Source organism: Leiobunum rupestre, chromosome 7 (genome assembly GCF_980474605.1).
Source record: "Leiobunum rupestre chromosome 7, qqLeiRupe1.1.hap1, whole genome shotgun sequence".
Lineage (NCBI taxonomy): Eukaryota > Metazoa > Arthropoda > Arachnida > Opiliones > Sclerosomatidae > Leiobunum > Leiobunum rupestre.
Genome location: NC_143390.1, coordinates 36,103,229 through 36,128,287, shown reverse-complemented (window position 1 = coordinate 36,128,287; position 25,059 = coordinate 36,103,229). Strand labels below are relative to the sequence as shown.

At 35.9% G+C, this 25,059-nt stretch overlaps 2 protein-coding genes across 4 annotated transcripts in view; one reads left to right on the top strand and one right to left on the bottom strand.

The window, feature by feature from the left end:
• The window catches only part of RSG7 (Regulator of G-protein signaling 7), a 60,587-nt gene extending 54,442 nt beyond the window's left edge, over window positions 1–6,145 (top strand). The window contains exons 16-17 of one of the 3 annotated variants that reach the window (XR_016482323.1): window positions 2,091–2,466; window positions 4,720–6,145. Coding sequence is in view for 2 of the 3 variants with exons in the window: in XM_090181047.1 (XP_090037173.1) it covers window positions 2,091–2,156 (66 nt within the window). In the remaining variant the exon portion in view is untranslated. Of the gene's footprint in view, window positions 1–2,090; window positions 2,729–4,719 lie in introns of those variants that run through there. The other 2 variants (XM_090181048.1, XM_090181047.1) reach the window with 2 other exon arrangements.
• A 14,339-nt stretch (window positions 6,146–20,484) lies between these two features.
• LOC149936118 (BTB/POZ domain-containing protein KCTD3) lies at window positions 20,485–24,501 on the bottom strand. Its single transcript, XM_090152940.1, has 16 exons — window positions 24,325–24,501; window positions 24,193–24,246; window positions 24,082–24,127; window positions 23,887–24,019; window positions 23,747–23,827; window positions 23,151–23,679; window positions 22,897–23,087; window positions 22,715–22,830; window positions 22,207–22,294; window positions 22,022–22,138; window positions 21,792–21,962; window positions 21,562–21,717; window positions 21,406–21,496; window positions 21,206–21,338; window positions 21,088–21,136; window positions 20,485–21,021 (listed from the first exon to the last, which is right to left on the bottom strand). The coding sequence occupies exons 1-16, from the start codon at window positions 24,384–24,386 to the stop codon at window positions 20,711–20,713; spliced, it is 2,328 nt and encodes a 775-aa protein (XP_090009066.1). The 5' UTR covers window positions 24,387–24,501; the 3' UTR covers window positions 20,485–20,710.
• Window positions 24,502–25,059: the final 558 nt, after the last annotated feature.

Sequence of the window (25,059 nt, the reverse complement as noted above, 5' to 3'; positions counted from 1 at the left end):
GATCTCGTAAACATTAACTAACGAGGAGACTACCCGAGGTGATAATCACCGATTTTGTTGAAACTAGGTGGGTATGTAGACCTTATGGTAACATGAAATTTCACCAAGGGAAAATTTGCAATGGGCATTAGTTTTGCCATGGCAACCGGAAATGTTTTTGACAACACAGTCTGTATATTGTCCCATTGAAAATACAAATTGGTCAATTTTTACATATTTTGATCAAATTGACCAAAATTCATCAAAATATCATAGAATTCATTTCATTTGTCAATTTTGATCTATTTTTTTTGGTTTTGAAATTTGTAATTTTTTTAAAATTTTTCACCTGGGGGACCCTTAGAAGTGCTCAGATTCCCATGTTATTTTCAATGAGAAAATATACATACTGTGTTGTCAAAAACATTTTCGGTTGCCATGGCAAAACTAATTGCCATTGCAATTTTTCCCTTGGTGAAATTTCATGCTACCATAAGGTCTACATACCCACCTAGTTTCAACAAAATCGGTGATTATCACCTCGGGTAGTCTCCTCGTAAGAAAAGTGGACTGATTGACGTGTAAAAATCCTAATTCTTAACTCTAACGCTAAAGTAGTATATAGCGGCTTAGTAGTTTTTAGTTGATAGTTTTTTTTAAGTATAAATCGATTATCTTGATCGAAGGATTTTTGAGATAATAAATCGTTACTCAAAACAATCGATTTAATTTTGTATCATTCCACGAAAAGATTTCCGCAGTTTTTCTAAATATTGGTTACGCAACCCTAAAAGATATAGTTTTGAACTGGTCTTTTAAGAAATAATTTAATTTATCAAATAACGATACCCGATTTCTATTCAAAGTTCGTCCCATTAGCATAATGAACGCCAGTCGCGTTTCAATCAGCTGATTAGACTGGGAACCATTTATTAAGGCACGTTCACTTAACTGAGGGAGATTTATTGGCTTATTTGATAGGCGAGCCGTCAAATATTTGGGTGCCGCAGTCTGGCCATATTCTAAAGCGATGGAAAGTCGGTTCGTATACTTGAAGATCCGTCAGGGGAGAGCGCAAGTGGCAAATTTAAACGTGAGGAACACGCTCGCGAGACGTTGCGTGATGTCGTGATCATCTCAAAGTTAAATCCGGTTTCCTGATGCGAGCGTCGACGAATATGGCTCGACTGTGTGGCTTCTGCAGCTATTTATTGCTGAGAATATTCATATCAGGGTTCGTAAGAAATCTGCAAGAACATGGAATAGTAAAGGACAGCAATAAGTCAGAGATTTTACATAGTTAACTAAATTACGCGTAGCTAAGTACACTTCCATAGCAAAAATAGATAAAAATGAATAAAGTATCTTAAATTAATGTTAATTGTGACGCGTTAAAGTAATTTAAAATTCTACACCAGTTTTGAGAATATGTACACCAGTTTTTGATAATATCTACACCAGTTTTGATAATATCTACACCAGTTTTTGAGAATATCTACATCAGTTTTTGAGAATATCTACACCAGTTTTTGAGAATATCTACATCAGTTTTTGAGAATATATACATCAGTTTTTGAGAATATCTACGCCAGTTTTTGAAAATATCTACACCAGTTTTTGAAAATATATCTACACCAGTTTTGAAAATATATCTACATCAGTTTATGAGAATATATCTACACCAGTTTTTGAGAATATATCTACACTAGTTTTTGAGAATATGATTTTTTTAAAGAGTCAATTTAACAGTGAACACTACCCTCTATAGGATCGGACATTACGGCTTTAACATATCACAAGTGGTAGTTATTCGTTGTTCTTTCATAAAATAAACAAAACACATGTTCAGGCATATTACAAAAAATTGTCATGGATATTAGCAAAAATTTGTCATTAATAAGCTGGAAAAGTCAGCGATTTTAAATGAGAAAATTTCGTACGAACCCTGTAATATAATAAATAAAAATATTAAAGGCCAATAACTGTTTAACAGCGCGGCATGTTTCATCCTAAGAACTAACCTCAATAATTAATAAAACGATGTATTTTCTTTTTCTTTTGCGGATGCGACGTCTCGTGCGAAATTAACGTGTGACCCTGTAACGCAATAGACATCTGTGAAGGGAATTCGCTCCGTGATATCATTTACCGCCAAGAAAGAGCTGGCCACCTCTTAAAACACACACAAACCAAAAAGACACAAAAGCGTTTGCGTTTCGTTGGGGCTCTCTTCCTTTCTCTCGTTCCGATTCTCTGTCTCTCGTACTCCTCTCTTTATTATATTCTTGATCTTTCTCTCTCTGAAAAACAAAAGAAACGCGCCAGTTTTGTCTCTTTTGTCTCTCTCTCCGAATCCACCTTGATCTCGTGTCCACGTCACGGATGCATGAGGAACATGACCAAAAAAAAACGAGCCTTTAACCAAACAAAATACCACCCAAAAAAATCTAAAACTGCGTTCTCTCCCGTTCAGAAGGTCGGGTTCCGGTACGTTCATTCCACCTCTCCACCACCCCTCCCCCCTCAATTCGTCTCTTTTAATTAAATACGACTTAAACCGTACATGTTTGTGTCATCCCTTCCTCCTCCGTTTCCGAAGCTGCTCTGATATTATTCGGTACTTCATTAACGAGAGGTAATCCGTGACAATCGCTCGCGGTTTTTTGCTAATTGTTAACCAAACTTGCGAGGTACGAAAGTTTGACCTAGTTTTTAAATAATATTGAATAATATCAGAAGAAGGGCTTGATGCGGAAAATTATCACCTAAAGATCAAAATCGTTTTTTTGGTGATGATTCCGCGTCTAGTACCGGAGGTTTTACGAAAACCAATGACAGTTGAATTTGCGTGTTAGATCCGTGGTCAAACAGCGTTCTTTCGCGTAATTTCTGTCTACAACGACACGATATAACACGCGGATTCATCTTTGTTGATCCTTATTTTTCGTTTCTTTCAAATCGTCGGAACGTTTCAATTTGTCTTCTAAATTCTTTTTCGCGTAAGCACGTAAATTGCAACGATTCGACGTAGTGAACATTGCGTGAAACCTTAACCAAACTAACGCGAAGTACGAAACGGTTCCCATACGTTGCCCGACAGAATTCTCTAACGGATGAACTAAACGAACTCGCAGTCCATTCTGTTGACCGTCTCCCCGTTGCTAAGCTGGCTTATAAGTGTGTGATATCCCTGAGCTTGCTTTTATGACTTATCTCTCTATCATGCACGAAGACTTTCGGTAGTGCTTTATTGCTTTGGGCTTCTCGCTCGCGATCTGTTCCTCTGGGTATTGGCGTGTTCTCTTTGCTTATACTCCGTCACTGACCAAAGGCTCTCAAACCAAACGCCGTATTGGTTTGAAATCTTTCGTCATTGCTATTCGAAGGGTTGTTCCGTAAAAGATACGCTTCTGAACATACTCTTTAAATGATTTGTCGTGTGGTGATATTTCTTCTTGCAATTTGGTATTTACAATAGAACCTTTGAAGTTGCTTCTATAAAGTGTTACGAAGTGTGCCGTCATTGGTTAACTTATTTATAATCTGTTATGAAAATCATTTGCTACCTGGGGTGCTTTCGTCGCATGCTCGTTTCAATTCTGTTTGCGTGTCATTGTAGATATAGCTAACCATTTTTAATCCCTTTTCTAAGTTTTCTTCTTAAGGAATTGCCCAACTAATCGTCAGTCGGTATATTAAATATTTAAGTAGATTATACTTTAATTTAACCTTTTAACCTTTTATCCTATAACGCACCACTTTTTCAATTCACCTTGGCACTAATTTCCCTCTAAATTGGTTATCGGGTGGGTATAATAGTTATCGTTAAGCGCACTAATCAGTAACAATTTTAATTAGACTTTAGATTCTGTCTAAACGCTCGTTTAAATAGACGCAACTTTGATATTCATTGCCGCGTAATTTTCACGTGTCATCATTACTTTTATTTTAAATAGATGGCATGAAATTAGATATTTCACTCTCATTAACAGTTCGTTAAAAATACGAGTGGGAAATTTTTTGAATGAACGGGTTTTTTTAGTAGATTTTTGTAGCAATTTCATAAATTAAATCACTGTTTTTGGCAACTATGTTGCACTGCACTACATAATTATACGTATATTATATATAATATATTACATATAATATATATTTACGGCGATTTTGTTTTATAAAAGATTGTTTTTCTTTGAACAAAATGTCGCTTATCTGTGCCATCAAATTGTAAAGGTCCGTTCGAAGTAAGTGAACGAATGAAAAATACAATTGATGGAACAGGATGGCGTTCGTATGCGTGGTGAGATTTGAATGACAAATGCTATGTGTTCTCACTATATGAGTGTCCTGAAAAGGATTAAAAGTTGTATTGGATTGCTTCATTTACATCGTAATGTATTCAACTTAATCGTTATTCCTCTTTCGAATTGATATTGGCATTGCAAATACTTCATTGGTGAACGTATCGGAGCCAGGGTAATTCGAATATTGTTTCGTCGGTTGAACGACTAATCTTTTGCATTATTAATCGTACGAATTCACTTTTAAATCTTAATTTTAATTCAGATATATTTAATCGATAAACAGAGGCGGTTGAATCAAAGTTAAATTTTATTCCCGGCCCATATATTGCAATTTATCGAGTCTGTAGGAGGTTTCACGAAATATGGCTTTTTTATTTACATTTTTACAATAACCACAATTCAATTCTAATCTATTTATATCGCGTGATTTGTTTTACAGCCGAACAAGTTATTTATTCCTAAACTGCCGAGTCTCAGTATTGGATAACTTCACGCAAATTTATATTTATTACGTAACGTAAGAATCGGTATTCCGTATTTCCAATACGTTTAAATTAATTTAAAAAAGAAAAAACTTAAAACGAACCAATTTAAAAAAAATCCGCCAAATAATAATATAGAGCCAAGGAAATGCGGTTTCCGCTGTTCTTTCCGCTGCGGAACACCTTTGCAGCATTTTGATGACCACGTGAAAAGGCAATCTGTACGCGACTAATTTCATTCCATATTGGAGAACTATTACAGCAGAAACCCCGATCGCGGAAAATAAAATCACAGTGTTTGCTTGACTTAAAACGAGTCTACTTCCGCGCTCTTATATATAGTGTGACAAAATCGTGTTTTAAAAATTCACTCTAGTCAAATTTGCTTTATTTATTGAAATTCAAAACAGTTTAAGATAAAAAAAATCCCATCGTCGATAAATTACTTACTTGTACATAATATTTTCCAAAAACAAAATGGTGAAAAAAAACAAAGACTTTAACTGAAAACGGACAACTTAACGAAGATTATTACTGCTATAATCCTGTATATAATGAGTTATTTTTGGTAGTACTATTAATGAATAATATAATTAAAATTAAGAAGTTTAGAAGAAAATATATTACAATTCATCAAATTGAAATTTAAATGAAACTGGGTTTTTAAAATTTATTGAAAACATGGCAATATTATAATATATACATAGCGGTCGTTTTAATATTTGAGCACGTTGAAAACGCCGCTAGCTAGACCTCCTACTATAACATACTGTACGCGTTGTTACAAATTGTTAACCAAAAGTACTTTAAAAGGATCCAAAACTGGCTGTTGAGTCAATGATGTTCTGAAAACCAACCAATTTGGATTTTTTTACCAGCCTTTTGAACCCTTAAATTTTGCCATTCGTCTGTCGTCGACTTTTAACAATCCAAATCACGCGAACGTTCTTGATCAAAATTCCATATAGACCGATACATATTTGACAAAAGTGAAAATCCTTTCACGGGGGTAACGCCGATTTTTAAATAACCTAAGTCTTACCAGATGGCACCATCAGTCTGAATCGTAGAAATTTTAAATTATTAGTAAACCACGAAAAATAATATTTTCGTGTTCGTTTCATTTGGATTTTTTTTTTTCAAATTGAGATTTTGTTTATTGTTTGTACATAAAACATCGCTTATAATAAATAAGTATTTATTCCCATCCCAACTAACATTTTCAATTGGCGCCATCTAGTATAAATAAAAGCATTAAAATTCAACCTCTAAAGGCTTCGTTCTATATGTTTGTTTCCCTGAAAGCAATTTGTACGCGTAAGTAGCGTCCATCTGGAAAGATTTAATTTTTTGAACAACGAAAACAACCATTATTTTCGGTCCTAATGATTTAACAGATAATATATGGACCGAACTATTAACTGTCGTTTTAATGATTCCCGAAAGATGTTATCCCCCTTTCCGGCGAAAAGTAGGAAACGCGTGGTTTTTCTTTTGGGAATCATGAGACAAATATAGTGTGGCCTAAATATTATTATAAATTCTTGATTATAATCCCTTAACTTGAATACTTTCTCAACTAAACCTATTATTGTAGGCGATTCTGAAATTTTTGATCATACCTATGTATAATTTCCGTGTTTTCCACCTTAGTTAAAAGTTAAATCACTTCCCAGTTGAATGTTTAGCGTCTCTAAGTGTAGATTTTTTTTGCTGTTTGTTTTGAGTTTCATAGACATTTTGGGACCAACATTAATTTATTATTTATGTAAATTAGTTAAGTACTTCTGGTTTTGTTAAGATGCGGTGACTGATCCCTAACACTAAATGGTTCAAATACCATCTTTTGCAAACCGTAAGTTTGTCATACACGACGACAACCTGATAAAGATGCCCTTATATTTTTCGAAACCAACTTTCGCGATACATAATATAGGTGGAAGATCCTTTTGATGTTAGCATGAAGAGACTTATGCAACTATGATTTGCAGTGAAGCCACGATTCTCCACCCCCTCCCCCGAATAAATGTTACGTTCCACTTACATTTTTCCGGTTACCGAAAGTAAATTCATTTTTTCCGTAATTTGTCTTCCAGTTTTGCATTAACACTGTACATTTTTATTTTACACTCTAAAAGAATATTACACGCATTTTGTTGGGACCTCTAAGCCATGTAATAATGAAATTGACTTTAAAAATTGTCTTTAAAATTAGAAAAAATATTGTTAAATTAAATTAAATTAAAAACATATCTTAAAATTTCGGTTAAGAATAGAAATATTGAATATATATATATATATATATAAAAAAATAAGTAGAAAAATTTAAATGTCAAAATGCATTATTTTTAAAAATTCGTACTTTTAAGGTAAAATATTACAATTTAATAGGAATATTACTCCGTCTTTTGGTATGGTTGAGGGTTGTCGAACAATTACGTTAAATATGGTTTTAAAATTTAAATCTTCTAGGACCTAGGTATTACGGTGGGTTTATTTCTATCCCAGAAGGCATTTTGACTCTGGTTCAGTGATTGGCAGTGTCTGATCCAAAAATTGTCTAGCTAGAACTATTTAGGCGGTCGACTTAGGATTGCTTTTGTTAAAGCGTAAAAACTAACAATTTAATCTCGGGTAATATTCCTTTTAAAGCAAATAAAATCATAATTAGAATCTGACTAGAGTCCGTTTGGCCCCGTGTTGAGAATTTGAGATTTTACTGGTTGCCAACGGTTTTCAAATATCATTTGTGGAGATGTAGGCGGCCTACCGCGTTTATATTTTAAAGGCTTGTTGAACGATGAAGAACATTGTATAGTGTTATGTAGTTAGGGGATAATAAACATTTTTCATTGCTAAAGCGCTCAGATTTGCTAATACAGCTTCCATACAAATTTTATTTTGAACTTCATACACTGACACAATATCTGGTCGATAAACTACAATCGTGAATGAAGGATACGCTTGAAACTCAAAACAATCATAAGGATAGACAACTCTATGTTCAACCCCAGCGCCACCTAACCCGTGAGGATGGTACTACAAATTAAATTCGAAAATGAACGATATATCTTGAGTGGCAATTAGATCAGTTAAAATGTAAAATTAAAACTTTTAAAACGAATTTAATTATATTTCTGTAACCTTCGTCATGTGCATTGGCTTCCCGACCGGACGTTCCAGTCCGACAATTTATGCGTAAAGTTTCCTTAAAACGACTAGATTAAATTAAAAAAAATTTTAAACGATCCATGGAGAAATAATAAGAATAAAATTTAAACGGAGGAAACACATGGATTTTCAGAACAAAAGTTTATTTAAAAACTGTCGTGAGCTTTCGACCCGCGGGTGTTTGTCAAACTAAGACAAAGACAAAGTTTGACAAAGACCCGCGGGTCGAAAGCTCACGACAGTTTTTAAATAAACTTTTGTTCTGAAAATCCATGTGTTTCCTCCGTTTACATTTTATTCTTACGACTAGATTAAATTAATTGCGTATCCTTCGTTCATGATAGTACGGTACTTGCAGAATTTTTGGACCGTGGTAAGTTGAATTTTCAGTAGCAGCAAGAAGTAGACAATACAATTTCACCAACTGGGAATCTGGAACACTTAACCATTATTACTAGTATGTATTAACTATTTTTTAATGTCCAAGGTTATTTAGATTACGGTGTCCTTTGTAAAGGTTCTTCGGAGTCACGGCCAAACATGGTATGCAAGGTTTTATACACCTATCTTCATATACCATACAGAGTAGTGAACCAAAGGGGCACATCCATAATTTATGGAATAGTAACGTTTATATTTGGGTCCAGATGGCGTTGATAGTAAACTCATTACTGATTGGCTAAAAAATACTTTCTGAAGTCTTTATAACCTAACGTAACGGTTTTTCGTGTTAGTCGTGATAAATTAACCATATATTGTTAAATTAACGTTGGCCAAGTTTTTACAAGTGAAACGAAGACGACTCATGATTGGCTAAAGCGAAAATTGGTATTAACGCCATCTGTTATCCAACCTTGGTACAATTTGTTTATACATTATGAAATCTTGCCCCTGTGAAAGGCTCTTTCCGACAAGAATATGAAGATAGGTGTATTGTTAATCACAACGGGCCCCATACATAAGATAAGTTCCCAGCCATACACCCTAATATACAGGGCTTTCGTTTTGAGCATCGTCACGGGTCCCAAACCATCGTGATCTATAGTTTGGCCGCCTGAGTCGTCACGGGGGCGCAACCCACCGGGCTGTATATTTTGGTGTCCATCAAAAGAGCGAAATATTCAATTATTTGGTCTATTTATAATTTACTGTAAGGGCACCATTAAAGGCTGGAAAATTCACCGTCAGTGATGCACTTTTTCTGAAGGGAGAATTACAAGTAGTGAATTATACTTCCACTTAACACATTTGTGCTACTGTGAATTTCCTTTGATTTTCTTTAGTTTTGTATGAATATTGCTTTTGAATCAAATTATATTTGAAATTTACTTAACTCTACCCTGATTATCCTTTAAAACGCGTAAAAATGTTCAAAAATGCCAAATCATTTATTCTGGAGCATTTTTGGCCTTTAGTAAACGTTTGAATTGACTTTCCTTTGTCAACGCCCTTGCTAGTATGGATTTCTTTGGATCTTGATTTTGCTAAGTCTTTCCCTTCAACCAAACGCTACTTTTAACGCCATTTAACACAGAAATCCAGGGCTGGACTGGGTTGATAAAGACGCAGTTGGCGAAGTCAGTAGGGGCGCCGACGGAGAAAGTTTAATTGAAATAAACTTACAGCGCGTTCCACTGCCGAGATCGCTTGATTTTTTATTTTAAAGTTCCACTGGGAAATCGAGAGTGGGTCTCGCCGAGATTCGTGTGCTCCACTGGCGATCGCGATCTAGCAGCGACCGCTCGAAGTTGATCCGAAAAGTTTGGCAGATCAACAAATTGCGAGCATTTATTTTTTATGTGCGAAATGTAGGCTGCTAGAGACAGCTCTGATGAAGAACGGGAATATTATGCTCCGAACATAACTAGACCCAAAATTATGAATTATGTAAATGATATGGTTATGAATTATGTAAATGATATGGTTATGAATTATGTAAATGATATGGTTATGAATTATGTAATGATATGGTTATGAATTATGTAAATGATATGGTTATGAATTATGTAAATGATATGGTTATGAATTATGTAAATGATATGGTTATGAATTATGTAAATGATATGGTTATGAATTATGTAAATGATATGGTTATGAATTATGTAAATGATATGGTTATGAATTATGTAAATGATATGGTTATGAATTATGTAAATGATATGGTTATGAATTATGATGATAACTAGGTAAATAGTTAAGCCTTGTCTTTGTACTACTCCATTTTAACTTTATAAGGTTGATTAAAATTTCAACGCGTGTTCCACAGTAAAATATATCAGTGGCGCTCCAACAAAATAGGAGGCAGATCTATGACGTCAGATATCAATTTTAGAGCACTCTGAGGTCTTATACCAGTGGAACGCGCTATTAATCTCTCACCATCCCAGTGGCGTAGTCGGGGAAGCACTGGTAGCATGTCCCACCCGAAATGTATTTAGTGCAGTCGTTCTAGGGTTTGACCCGGAACTCTTTGCAACTGAAATTATTTTTGGATTTTTAGGTAGATATAGTTTAGTTAGTTAACACATAAATTATTTACGTACGTAACTTTATGCAAATTTGTTTTACGCGCGAAAAACGATTCGCTGTTTTCCCTCTTTTTAGGCATATCTGGGATTGCGGTTTTTCAACTATTGGGGTGAATCTAATTGCCGTATTGAAGAAATATTTTGAACTGACATAGAATACAGTATGTTGGACATGCGTGACATGAAACACACGTAAGAATATAACGATGACGTCATAGATTCAAGATGGCGGACCACAAAAGTACCAATTTCATGTTATTTCCGCTAAATTTCATGTTTACTGTTACACGGCGATACGTATATTAAAATTTATAAAATATACATAAATATAAACTAAATATATTTTTTTATAGAACAGCATAAACCGTTTTTAAAAAACCGCGGTGTTATTCCAGGTTGAATAACACCCCATCTATCCGGTTTTTAACTTTCAAGATAAATTACAAAATGGTTATTCTAATTTTTTACAGTCGAAACTATTACTATTTAGGCTGTTAATTATATATTTTTAAATATTTTTATATTAAAAACTTTAAAATATGAGTCTCTCTAGATGGCGCCAGCAAACTAAATAAATCATATCTGTAGGTAGTTCTAGTTTTAGTTTGTTTCAAGAAACCATGCTGCAACAACGAGCATTATTAAGATAACCTAACAAATGGTCGTACATTGTAATTACCTTCTGCTACATTAGTACTGCTGGAGATGGACAGCTGTTGCCTTTGTTCAAACGTTTTAGAGTCAGCAAACACCTGGGTAAATTTGACAGACAAAGGCTTAAAAGCAATCTTAAAGGCTAGTCATGACCGAGGAGACAAACTATATGAGGTGCTTGGTCAACAAGCTGAAAGAAAACAAGTCGGCCAAGGCCGTAATATTAGTTCCACATGGATGAATTAATTAGTTATTCTCTAAGACTTGGCGCGTGTTAAAAGGCTTAAGCATAACGTTAGACGTAAGCTTCTTTATCTGTATTGTAAGTTTGAGCTCCGTATCTCAAATCCAATAGGAACTTAGAAGAAAATTCGCATACGGTCACTAACCCTTGGCGCGGGTTAAAAGAGTTAAACATAGGGTCAAACTTCAGCCTCTTAACTGTATTAAAAATTTGAGCCCCGTATCTCAAATCCAGTCCAAACTATGAAGAAAATTCGTGTAGGATCTATAAGCCTTGGCGCGTGTTAATATGGTTAAGCATAGTGCCAAACGTAACCACCTTTACCTATATTCAAAGTTTAAGCCCCATATTTCAAATCCAATAAGAACTACGAAGATTATAAATTTTTCTCTAAGCCTTGGCATAAGGGTTAAGCTTAGCGTCAGACGTAAACTTCGTTATCTGTATTCTAAGTTTGGGTTCAGTATCTCAAATCCAATAGGAAGTAATCTATTAATAACGCTTTACCCGGGAGATTTTTGGGAACTTTCGTACTCTGCGTAAATCAACGCTCAAAATAGGAAAGGGGGGCTGTTGCGCCCCCTGTTTACCTGACAGAACTGAAACGTGCACACAGAGGAGAGGTATAGCAGTAATATAGATTAAAAATGAAACGGAATTTATAAGTCAATCGGATCCAAAATGATAAGACTGCGTAAAAATGCTTAATTTCAAATTAAGTCTGGTAAAATATCCGCAATACCCATCCCAATAACTACATCAAGTTTCAAATCGCACTCGAATAGCGTTAAAATTAGGCCAAAACAAGCTAAGCCTTCGTTAAATTAAAATTAAGTCTGGTAAAATATCCGCAATGACCATCCTAATAACTACATCCAGTTTCGAAGTTATATCTCAAATCGCACGCGAAAAGCGTTAAAATTGGACCAGAACAATTTAAGCCTTATTTATATTAAAATTAAGTCTGGTAAAATATCCGCAATACCCATCCTTATAAATACATCCAGTTTCAAATTTATACCTCAAATCGCACCCGAAGAGCGTTAAAATTAGGCCAAAACAAGCTAAGCCTTGGTTAAATTAAAATTAAGTCTGATAAAATATCCGCAATGACCATCCTAATAACTAAATCCAGTTTCGAAGTTATATCTCAAATCGCACGCGAATAGCGTTAAAATTGGGCCAAAACCAGCTAAGCCTTGGATAAATTAAAATTAAGGCTGATAAAATATCCGCAATGATCATCCTAATAACTACATCCAGTTTCGAAGTTATATCTCAAATCGCACCCGATTAGCGTTGGCCATACACGGCTCCGTAAAGTAAGTGTCACACTTATTTGTTACTTCTGGCCATACGCGGCTTCGATAAGTAAGTGTCACACTTATTTGTTACTTCTGGCCATACGCGGCTTCGATACGTAAATCACGCGCTCTAAGTGTCACACTTATTTATTTCTTCTGGTCATACGCGGCTTCGATAAGTTACGCACTCTGCGTAAGGCAAAAACGAACGTCAGCGGTAATGTGGTTTATGCGGCGCCCAAGGGCCCCTAATTTTTCTAGGGCACCGAAACCTGGCAAACCATTAGAGCTACAGTAAATACGTAATTTAAAAAAGAAATTAAATTTTTAAGTCACTCAGTTGGGTAATAATCAGCGTGCGTAAATCAACGCCCACAATCGGAAAAGAGCTGAAACGTGCGCACATTGTAGAGGTATAACGGTTATAAAGATTAAAACTTAAACGGAATTTAAAAGTCAATCGTATCCAAAATTATAAGACTGCGTATTTTTAAAATAAGACTGCGTATTTTTTAAAAGTGCCTAAGGGGGGTCGGATAGAAGAGGCTGGCAAAGCGCCGCTAACTAAATTTAACCCGTGAAACTTGGTTGTACAGATAGTGGCAACCATATTAAGCATTCTCAGAAAAAACGGCGGGGTTATGTCACCCCGTTCAAAAGATATGGAAGATGTTTAAAAGGTGGACGACGACGACGACGACGACACTTCACAACATTCTAACGAAAACAATAGTTCCACTCTATATATATATATATATATATATATATATATATAGATGTGGAACTAAAAAGTGCATATTTTCTGTCGCGCTAAATACGTGAACAAAAATCGTATCAAGGAACTCAACTGGCTTTGGAACCATCTAGCAGCGGAACTTTAAGATCTGAAATACCCTTGTTTAGTTTCAAAGACTGTTGTTTATTCTGCGGAAATTGCATTAGCGAAAACGAAAAGCGTGGAAAGGGCGAAATATTTTACGTGCGAACTTTAAAATATCAAGAAAATGTTCTTAAAACATGCAAAACGAGAACCGATGATTGGACAAAAAATGTTAAGGATCGAATAACTTCAGCTATTGATCTACCAGCTGCAGACGCCCTTTACCACCAAACGTGCGATACAAACTTTCGAACTGGGCGCGAAATACCCAAAAAACATCAATGACACGCAACGCAAGATTGCCTGCGAGATGACGACGGTGAAGACTCGAATTCGCCATTTTTAAGAGTCTGTAAATGGCTTGAAGAGGAAAACCAGGAACCAATGGCAATACCTCTCAATGAGGTTAGGGAAAAGTTGCGATCTTTCATGCCCGATGATGCGGAGCCATATGTTCCAAAGTATCTTCAGACGAAACTACAGCGCCACTTTGGAGAAAATATCGTTATTTCCACCAAAAAAGGTTTACCTAATATGATTACTATTGGGAAAAATGTTTCGAGCATAATACGAGAATATCACAAACAAAAACGAGTAGAAGATACTGAAGGGGAGAAACGTCGTATTATTGAGACAGCTGCTAAATTAATAAAAACGGATATAGAAATGCTATGAAAGGTACAAGATTATTACCCTTCAGCTTCCGAAATAAGTTCCACCTTAAAGAACGCCGAGTATATACCTGAAACATTATTAAGCTTCTTACGAGTTCTAATACCGTTTCAAAATTCGGAAGTAAAGTTGATTTCTTTAGGACAAGCCATAGTTCAAGCAGCCAGACCAAGGTCATGCATTTGTCCTATACCCTTAAGTATCGGAGTTAAAATTAACCGTGAATTTGTATCTCGTATTCTCGGTGACGAATTGCATAATATGGGTTTTAGCGTTTCTTATGTTGAAGTTCAAAAATATCTTCAATCCGCAGTGGTCGATCAGAATTTGAACTTCTCCCTACCAGAAGGCCGATTTTCTCAGTGGGTTGCGGATAATGTTGACCACAATATTGTCACGATTGATGGTCATGACACATTTCATGGTATGGGGATAATATTACGCACTTCCGGGCTAGAATCCAACAACCCACCCCTACTAAGAAAAAAAAAGATCCAAAGAATTTCAAACAGTTTATCGTCAGTTAACATTTCATCTAAAGCGAGAATACCAATTTTAGCGTACAATAATGCTATAGGATCGGCGCTTAAAAATATTCGTTACGAGGGAATTGAATTTAAAAATCTTCAAAAGAGCCCCATTGATCCGCTTTGGATATCGTCAAAGATGTTTAAAAAACCATCCGCTGATTGATCAGGGTACATGGAGAAAACAGTTACAGGCGACAACGCTGGAATCTGTACAACAACATTCCTACCAATGATAGATCTAAACCCAACGTCCCTTAGTTCCCATTATCCACAAATTTTTCGATTTATTTAAAAAACGTTGGTAAAAAGAATATCATTTTAACTTATTTAATTATGTTTTTTACGCAACCAAGCATTTATTTGAATAAAAGTGGTATTTATTTAAATAATTGTTTGTTTTATTTAAATAATAGGCTTATTCACTTTCGATTATTTAAACATTTAACAATTTTTATTCAACTATTGGTTATATAAATAAATATTATTTAAATATAGCCGAGCTTATTTTATTCATGGATAAAAATTAATCGACTGCCGAGCACTAAGCGTACAGACTCCGAATTAAAGTACCAGTTGTAACGTTTGATCAGTGTTTATGGATAAAAGCGATTGAAGTTGTCAACGCGAAACCGGAAGAGTTTTCAAATTTAGTAATTCGTTTAGGTGGGTTCCACACTCTAATGTCGTACCTTGGAAGCGTTGGCGGGTTAATGAGTGGGTCGGGCATTTAAGACATGTTAGAGGTCATCTACGCTCCCAATGCTGTCACGCATATGCTAACCGGAAAGGCATTTTCCCGCGCAATCCGAGGTCATCTTCTAGTCTTTACGGCATTGAAAGTCATTGTCATAGCAAATGCCTCGGATTACCAGCTTAAAGAAGACTTGATTGCAGCAGAAACGAACGACAATGTAACTGATCATACTCAAACTACAAAACGTTTTCGATTTACTATTTGATAATGATATTACAACTGAAGAAGCTCAGAGATCCGATGAACTAATCGAGCTTACAAAGTTAATTGAAGAAAAGGAAACTGTTTTAAAAGTTCAAAGCAGGACGGCGAAATTATGGCTCATGTATTTGCGCATGATAGACTTTGCGAAACCGTTTATTTGGGCGGAACAAACTGCCAACTTTAAAATGCACCTCGATGCGGTCGAACTCATGTTACCGTTTTTCGCAAGTTCCGGTCATAATAACTACGCTAAGTGTGCTAGATTATACCTACAGCAAATGAGACAACTTAAAACAGTGCAACCCGACTTATACATAATTTTTTAAGAAGGACACTTTACACTAAGAAGACAAAATAAAATGTGGGCCGGTGCTGGGATTGATATGTTCATAGAACAAACTTTGATGAAAAATTCGAAAAGTAAGTCGGGATTGACACATGGTGGCGGAATGCCTGAAAGTCAACGAGCGACTTGAATTATGAGCCACCCTGCCGAACTTTCTTTTGCTTTAAGCAATCTTACTGGTGTTTAACGCGGTGGATCTGAGCAGCATGTTGATTTGTCAGATTCTAGAATATCGAGAGTTTAAAGACTTTTCAAAGTTTTGATTTTTTTTATGTCACAACGTAATAACTGGAATTACCGACAGTCCAAATAAAGTCAACGTTGAAGAGTCCGAATTAATAGGCAAGAAAATTCAAAAAGGTCTAACAGGGAAATCGTTTAAAGATGTCGTGCTATCTAAGTCCAACCAAGCTATCACAATGAAAGTTCTTAAAAAAGGAATTGTCGTAGGTGGGGTAACTCACCATGTTGACCCCCGTCTAATGACGCAACGCATGATAGTGTGTTTGTCCGTTGAAATTAATGTTAATGAATGTAAGGAGAGCTTTAAGTTCGAATTAAGTACTTTGCCTACTTCATTATTTGACCCATCAAGTCAATTTATGCGCAAAGCCGACAAGTCTACTTTGGCAAAAACATTGGATAATATTGCTGGAACTCAAAATTCGGAGACAAATGAATGTACTAATTACATTCTGGATGGCGGTGCTCTACTTCATAAAGTACCATGGCCAAAATGCTGTCGTTTCGAAGAGATATTTAAACTCTACGATAGTTACGTAAAAACGTATTACGGCAATGTCACGGTAGTTTTCGATGGGTGTAGTCAGTCCAATACAAAAGATATGGAACATAACAGAAGATCGAAACAGTACTCTGTTACTGTTATTTTTAACGATAATTCTCAGTTACAAATTAGTAAAGCACCATTTTTTTCCAACAAAATTAACAAAGAAAGATTTCTACACTATCTTGGTAACCATCTGAAAAACAGTGGCCATATGGTCATACACGCTCCTTCTGACGCTGATACGGTTATTGTAAAAATGGCCTTAGAAATGGCTGAAACAATGAGTGTCACTGTGGTGGCCGATGATAAAGATATTTTGGTTTTCCTTCTTTACCACACCATGGAAAACATATTTTTACAATCGTTTATAAATCATGATAACGTTCATGATATTAAATGCATGAAAAAAGAAGTAGGGGATAAATCGTGCAAATTACTTTTATTTGCCCATGCTTTGACCGGGTGCGATTCAACTAGCGCTTTATACGGAAGAAGTAAATCTGCGGTTTTTAAACTACTTGCTAACTCCGACCTGTTAGACGCTTTTATATCCACGTTCGGATACGAAAGCAGCGACTTGGAAATATTGAAAAACCTCGGTCTGAAAGCTTTAATTTTGATTTACGGTGGTAATCACGAAACACAAAGTTTGAATCCCTTACGTTACGAAATTTACATGAAGAAAATTGCAACTGCGAAAAACGAGTTGCCGCCCACAGAAAACGCCGCCATTTTTCATTTACTACGTGTGCAATGGAAATGTGTCACGTCCCCGTTTTGTGGGGTTGGACAAAAAACAACGAAGAACTGCTTCCTATTGCCACAGATATTGGGCCAGCTCCTGAAAAATTATTAAATATGATAAGGTGAAGAACCATGTGGATTAAGATGTTCTTGTAGAAAATTTGGAGTGGAATGTTCAACAATTTGTAAAAACTGTTCTGTTGTTGATTGTTCTAACAGCACCAAATGTGACGCGGTAGAAAGTGAAGACTTTTTAATTGGTCTGTAAAAAATTTAAATAAAAATGAAAAAGGTTCCAAACTAATAATCATTGTAGTTTCAATTTTTTTCCGTTAAAGAAATATTTAGTTTTATATACGTATCGCCGTGCAACAGTAAACATGAAATTTTGCGGAAAAAAACATTAAATTGGTAATTTTGTGGTCCTCCATCTTGAAAACCGCGTCAAAAAATATTGAGTGGTTAATTTTTAATAAAATAAAGAAATTTCGGGAAATCGAAAAGCGCGCGTCCGCCGCGACACCTGGTGAGAAGTCGGTGAAACAGAAAAACAACGTAAAAGCAAATCGCTCATACGGGGTTTAGGGCGCTGGCGACAACCCCTAAGATGGCGGCGAAAATTCAAACCCAAACACTTGGCGTTATTTTTCGTTTCAACTTTTTGGGCCAACAGCTATTTTTTCAAGACAAAAAAAGGTACGTGTTAGTATATTGAACGTCTTGTTAATCTCTTGATACGGAAATAAAGCCATATTTGGAAAAGCTTGGCCGTTCCCCTTTAAGCTTGTTTTCCACTGGCGCGCGCAACGACGTGTTTCTCAGCTTTGAAACGTTCAAACGTTTTTACGCGGGTAAAGAAAATAACATTATGACGCGCGCTAGTGGAAAACAAGCTTAAAGGGGAACGGCCAAGCTTTTCCAAATATGGCTTTATTTCCGTATCAAGAGATTAACAAGACGTTCAATATACTAACACGTACCTTCTTACTTCTAATGTTATATTGTTATACCTTTAGAACATGGTAAGGCACTCTGAAAAACGTCAATAATAGATTTCTGTGTTGGCGATTCCAACTGCTTTCGCGTTCAATTTAATATTTGTTGCACCCCTTTTCTTTTAAACTGTACAGTATGCATTGCAATTAACCAGACAGTTTTGTTTGGACATATTAAGGGTTCGCAAACACATGACGTACTTTTTACAGGTGGAAAGTTTCCATTATTTCAACAAGCACTATATAAACAGTATGTTGCCGGTCCTGGCTCTCGGAAAAATTACTTCTTGGCGATTTCCTTGATGATTTTTATTTAAACGTTTATTGCTTCAATATTAACTTTCACCATAAGTTTATAATAAGTCAGAATCTCTAATAAATTCTCATATAGACTGCCTTGACAACAAATGGAAATTTTCCCATTGAAAATAACATGGGATTCTGACCGATTCCTAGGACCCCCCTCTGAAAAATTTGAACAAATTTCAAAATTTCTAAAATGCCAAAATTAGAAAAAATAGATAAAAATTAACCAAAAAAACAACAAAATTTATCAACTTTTGATCAATTTGAGGTCAAAATCCCATGTTATTTTCAATGGGAAAATTTAATATTTTGTGTTGTCAAAAAACATTTTTCGTTGCCATGGCAAAACGGTTGCCCATTGAATAAATTCCCTTTAGGATTTTTCAAGTTACATGAAGGTCTACCAATCCCCCCAGTTTGAACAAAATCGGTGGGTTACACTTTGGGATGTCTCCTTGTTAGTAGTCTCCATAAAAGGGCTCTTCTCTCTGGTTGTACCAGTAGCGGCGCTAAGGTTTTTTCATAGGTGGGCTAATTATTTTGTGGCCCCTAAGAATTTTGTGGTCCTTGCAACTACACTCCATTTTACAAATTAAGTGACCCCTTATAAATTTTCCAGGAAGGCGATTAGAGCAAGGTCGTTTTCTTGGTGCGGCTCTCGTTGTGTTTACTGGACCCCCTATGACCTTGTATCCGACCTGGAGGGGACACGCGCATGCCCGGGGTATTTCCCTAAATTCCCTTTCTTTTCGTTCTATTGTCCATTCAACTTTCTCTCAATTTCCGCTCCCTTCCTCCCGAATCTATCTTATTGAGTAAACAAATTGATTTTGAAAGTTTTTTTCCAGAAAAATTTTTCATGGCAATAAAACAAATTTCTAGAGATAAAGAAAATTCATAAATTAAAATATGTGGCCTCTTAATTATAAATATGTGGCCCCTCTCAGAAATGCAGGGGGGCTAAAGCCCACTTCAGCCCACCCTTAGCGCCGCTACTGGGTTGTACCGGCTTCAATTATTCTCACCACTAACTTGCGGTAGATGACGCCACCTAGGAGCAGCAAACACAAGGAGAACGCAGCTAGCCTTTAAACTTGGAGGAGGGAATGTACTCATACTTCTCTCCTCCAAGCTTTAAACACGCTAACCAAGGGTTGTGTACGAATTTCATTGGACGAGCGTCACGAGCCTCTACGCTGAACGTTTTACGGGCGGGGGGAACACAATTTCCGAATTTTCCCCTTCCGACGGCAACAGGAGCTAAAGCGTCTAGCCAATGAAAAATGTACACAAGAAAATCCTAGGCTTTTGATGGGTTGCGTTCTCCTTGTGTGGGGTGTTGTGTTTGTTGCTCCTAGACGCCACCAACTAATGATAACAGTTTCACTTATTTTCAAATACAAATAAGTCCCCAGATGTTATGCAGAAAAATCAGTGACAGAGCTAGGATTTTTTGATGAAGTATTACATGGGGTCCCTTAGAAGTATTTTGGGGCTGCCCCTTATTCACTTCCTTAGCTAGTTTTTTGGTTCAATGTAGTCCATCCCCTGGGCCCTGACGCCACCATTAAGATAAATAAATCAAAACTTTCAGTTTATAAAAATTCAATAATACGTAAACTTCTACAAAGATACAACTCTATAATTAAATATAATTTTTTTAAACTGTCCAGCGATTTGTTTTCCACAAAAGTAAAATTTAAGGCAATTTCCCAAGAATAAATCAGGTGGATGGTGGACAAAAAACCAGAATATGGAGTTTGGTGTAAGGCTACACATTAGTGATTTGTGGGTGGGGAGTTAATATTAGGATTTAACCATTGATTTCAACACCTAGTTACTTTGCCATCACCTTCTTTCTCATAATTCTTCTTTTCGTTACTAGTATCACTATTAGCTTGGGATGGAATGTTAAACCCAGATGGCCCCAGCAACATAGGTCCAGACGTAGGAGAGCTCTGATGCGACAGAAAGGCAATGTTTGAGGCTTTAACGCGGCTAATTGAAGAAGCCGCTGTGGCCAAGAGAGTTGGGCATGGACTAATACAAGGCGTAGAGCATCTAGAATTAGTCAAATCGCATTGATCCAACAAATATAGAAGCTCTTGAGTAGTTGGACCTCCACTTATATTTGAAGCTGAAAGAAAGATGATATTTAATAACTACGGAATGAAAGGAGATGTTTTATGGTCCAAATTCGTACTGGTTTCATTTTTGGATGCCAAGTCTAAGGCTGTTGTCAAGTCCCACATCTATTATTTGGAAAATAAAATAAGCTTAGGGATTCATCGTCAAATGCTGTTCAATATAACGGCATTAACCTGAATGGATCCATTGCTGTGTCCAGTAAATAAATATCGCCGTGGCCTAGATCCCATTCTGTTTGACCCTTCACATTCGTGAACGCAAAAAGCAGTAACAGTTGTGTTATCCACTGATTTTATAACGCAGATTCTAAATTTAAAAATATTTTAAAATTATAAAAAACACAACTAGAACATCTTGGTTGATAAATTTAGACCTCTTTCCAGTAGAAGCGTAACGAATGTATAATTGATCAGTTTCCGGTACCACTTTTTGTATAAAAATTTCATCTTCTTCACCAAAAGGACCTTGGCAAAAAAGGGGAGAGTTTAAGCTGATAAATCATGCTTCAGCTATATATGGGATTAATCACCACTATCATTTCCAGCTGAATAACTAAAACTAGGTTCCACGTCTTCCAACGAGACAATTTTGAAAGAGGCCAGGGGTGTTGATCCAGGCTGAGTTGAAATCATTCCCCTAAATCTTGCTACTGTCCATGTCCGCACGTGGTTATATTCGCAACAAACTTGAGAATAATAGAGTTATATTTGGTTTTTTTAAATAAAAATTGTAAAAATTATCCACTCGGGAAAACTATACCAGATATGAGATATTTCTCAGAGAGCATAACTTTAGTAACTGGACTACGATGAACGGTGAAAGTTTGAAAGAGTTGCGGACCATGACCCACTGTTTCAGGATGCTGAACAATAACCCTGACAGTTCCAGCACTAGTTCCATACGCTATTTCTATCCAGTTACCGCAGAGGCCTTGGAAGGGTTTATAAATTAGAGATAGAACCAAATTCAATCTAGTTTCAAACATATACTTGTTTTTGGGGTGAGATAAACGGAAATTGCGGTTATGATATCTTGAGATGGATCACGATATAATTCTGTTACTAAGAGATCATTATCTTTCATACGAAGTGGAAATTTTTGCATATCTGTGAATAATATATGGATAGTATTCATCAAAATTAGTTTTCCTTTTTGACAATAAAAAATAAAATACCAATATAATATATAGAGCCATTATTGCAACCAAGCAAAAGGAAAGATCCGGCAGTGTCAAAACTAGCAATAGGAATGACATCTTGCACCTGATTCAAAATAAAATATGTAATAAGACTTTCAATTTGACTGCTCAAGAAGTCTCTCAAAATACATCTGAGGTTATTGATCTGATCTAACCACAATTGAGAGAGAAACGGTACATGTTATGAAGATACAAGTGTTTTATTCCAGAGCTGACAATAGCCACACAAAAAAATTGATACAAGCGGAATGAAGGTGTTGGAACACAATAAAACTTGCCCTGGGAGCAAGCTTGATCCGTTGATCTGTCAAAATTGGCAGATCAGTTTCAAGCGATCTCAGAGCACTTGAAAGCAATAAATGGAACACGTGAAAATTGATCGGAGCAGATCAGAGCATGCAAATGGAATAAAAAGGGTGATGGGGTAATCTCGAGTGCTAATTGGAAATCGCTATAAATCAAAATATTATATCATTAGATTTACCTGCCAATGCAAAGTCATAGCGTGCCAAACTCCAACTTTTCCAGTGTGGCTTAACGCTACTAATTGACTGCCAATAAAAAATAAACTATCTACAGGAACATGAAGATTGAATGTACCTAATAGTGGGAAAAATTGCGTTATTTATCCAGACTTTAACAAGTTGGTGGAATGTTCAAACTCACCAACATCCGACTTCACTGCCTCTTCGCTAATGCCCCATAATCGTACATGATGGCCATAAGACGCAGCTAGCATCTTACTCGTATTATCAGACTGATTTCCTAGGACTTTGGCGTTAAGAGCAATTCGTTCAATGGGCGTTTCAATATATGGACTAAGAAAGGCTAATTGCCAACCAGAAGAGTCTTTCAACCTATAAATATTTTTGAAAAATGCATATAATGCAAATAACACGTCAAGGACATGTTAACATTACCTATAACAAGCGATATAATGCGCGAAAGCAACAGCCACCCAATTCTGATGGCCCCTTATGACTCTAACTCTGAGGGGGTCAGTCCAACCACTATTGACAGGTGCTTGACCATTCAAAAATAAGCCCAAGTCTCCTCGAAATCCTTTATTTAAATCAGCCGAAGAATTTCTAGAATGTCTCATATCTAAAGACGATGTCCTAGAATGTCCTCTAACTGGATTTCTTAAATCAGATGAGCTTCTGGATAAAGTACCCAATGGCGATCTCATATCGAAAGAAGGATTTCGTGAATGACTGGCTGGATGTACGGTTGGAATATCTGGCATAACTCTAAAAACTGATCCTGGACGGGCTTCGACAGAGGAAGACTGTGCTGAACCAGCAGTATCAATTACGCTTGATTTACCACCAGTTGGTGTTGGAGGTTGCTGAGAGGTACTAGCAGAGTCATTGGCACTTCGGGAATTTACATCTTTTTTATCAGTATTTGACCGTGTCCCAGATGTTCCTGGCTCACACAATGGTATACCTATAATATGCTACTGTCTCATTTCAACTATTAATTGATACAACACTAAATATTCTAATTAAAATACCAGCAGCTGGAAGGTATCCGTGAAAAAGAACATCACCACACGATGAATAATGAAGGTCTTCACATAAGATTAATCTCTTCACTATAAAACAGATATTTCAATATTTGGAGAATTAGATTTTTCACCTTTTCTGAAATTACCAAGAGGAGTGATTCCATAAAACTCTGCTTCATGTCTTAGAACACTAGGATCAACGTCTCTCAGATCAATGTCTTTAGTTCTCATAAAATTTAGAATGACACTAAATAATCTTGGATCTCGATCAATGAAAATCTGAAAAAATATTGAAAATATTTAGAAACATTCTTAAAGGTACACTATTAAAAATTCATTACCGCTCCTCTGTCATCTTTCAATGTTGATATTCTACCACTGAGCATACTAGAAGTTTTACATCTTAATAATTAACATTAATTTTTCAAATGAAGCCTATATTGTATGCAAACCTCGTAAAAAATGAATCTGGAACCCATGTCAAAGTTTGTTTGGACGTCGCAAATCTAAGAAATATTTTGTAAAACACGTCATTAGAGAAACCAAGGGCTTACTTAGCCCACGCTTAAATAAGCTCATCTTACTGTGTTCCTCCAACATTTAAATTAACAATATCACTTGGCGATAATGATAAAGACTGAGACATAGTTTTTGTTAGTTAATAAAATTAATTTTAATGTATTGACTAGGCCTAGGTCTGTCAAAATTCCAAAATGAAAACACCATCCAAGAAACTGTCACCTCTTGCGTAACTGTAGCAATCACTGTCATGTAAAGTGTAGGAGGGTCCCAGCCAAAGACTATATATACGCGTATATATAGTCTTTGGTCCCAGCATTGCCAGCAGTGTTGCCGGCTGCCACTCCGTATTTTCTGAATGCATAGAATACGGGAACGTACTTTTTGTACTTTTGCTATAAAAAAACAGGGCGCCACCTATTTCTATATATTTTTAATGCAAACAAGTTTTAATAGACGGCGCTCAACTTATTTTTTTCTCAGAAATGTTTCAATTTTAAATTGAAATGTGGTACAACCAAATTTTGGTAACTTTGAACATGTGAGTCTCAAAAGCCTAATTTTGTATATTATTGTAAATCTAACCTAGTCAGGAGCTTATTAAACGTACTAAAATTATCCTTAAAATTTTAAAAATGTACTTTTGTACTTGGTTATTTCCAATCTTACTGAAAAAGTACAAATGTAACAGTTTCGGCACACTTGCCAGGTCCCAAAACTGAAATTATAGTATCGAAGCCAAAAATTTATCGAATTTTCTAGAAAATTATAGTTCAAGGTTCAAGGTTTTATTTTTGACT

Coding starts and splice junctions, on each gene's coding strand:
- LOC149936118 (XM_090152940.1), bottom strand. CDS start 24,386: ATGTCTCAGTCTTTATCATTATCGCCAAGTGATATTGTTAATTTAAAT. Junction 22,139..22,206: donor TGGCTCTATATATTATATTG/GTATTTTATTTT, acceptor TATTATTCACAG/ATATGCAAAAATTTCCACTT. Junction 21,137..21,205: donor ACAGCAATGGATCCATTCAG/GTTAATGCCGTT, acceptor TCCAAATAATAG/ATGTGGGACTTGACAACAGC.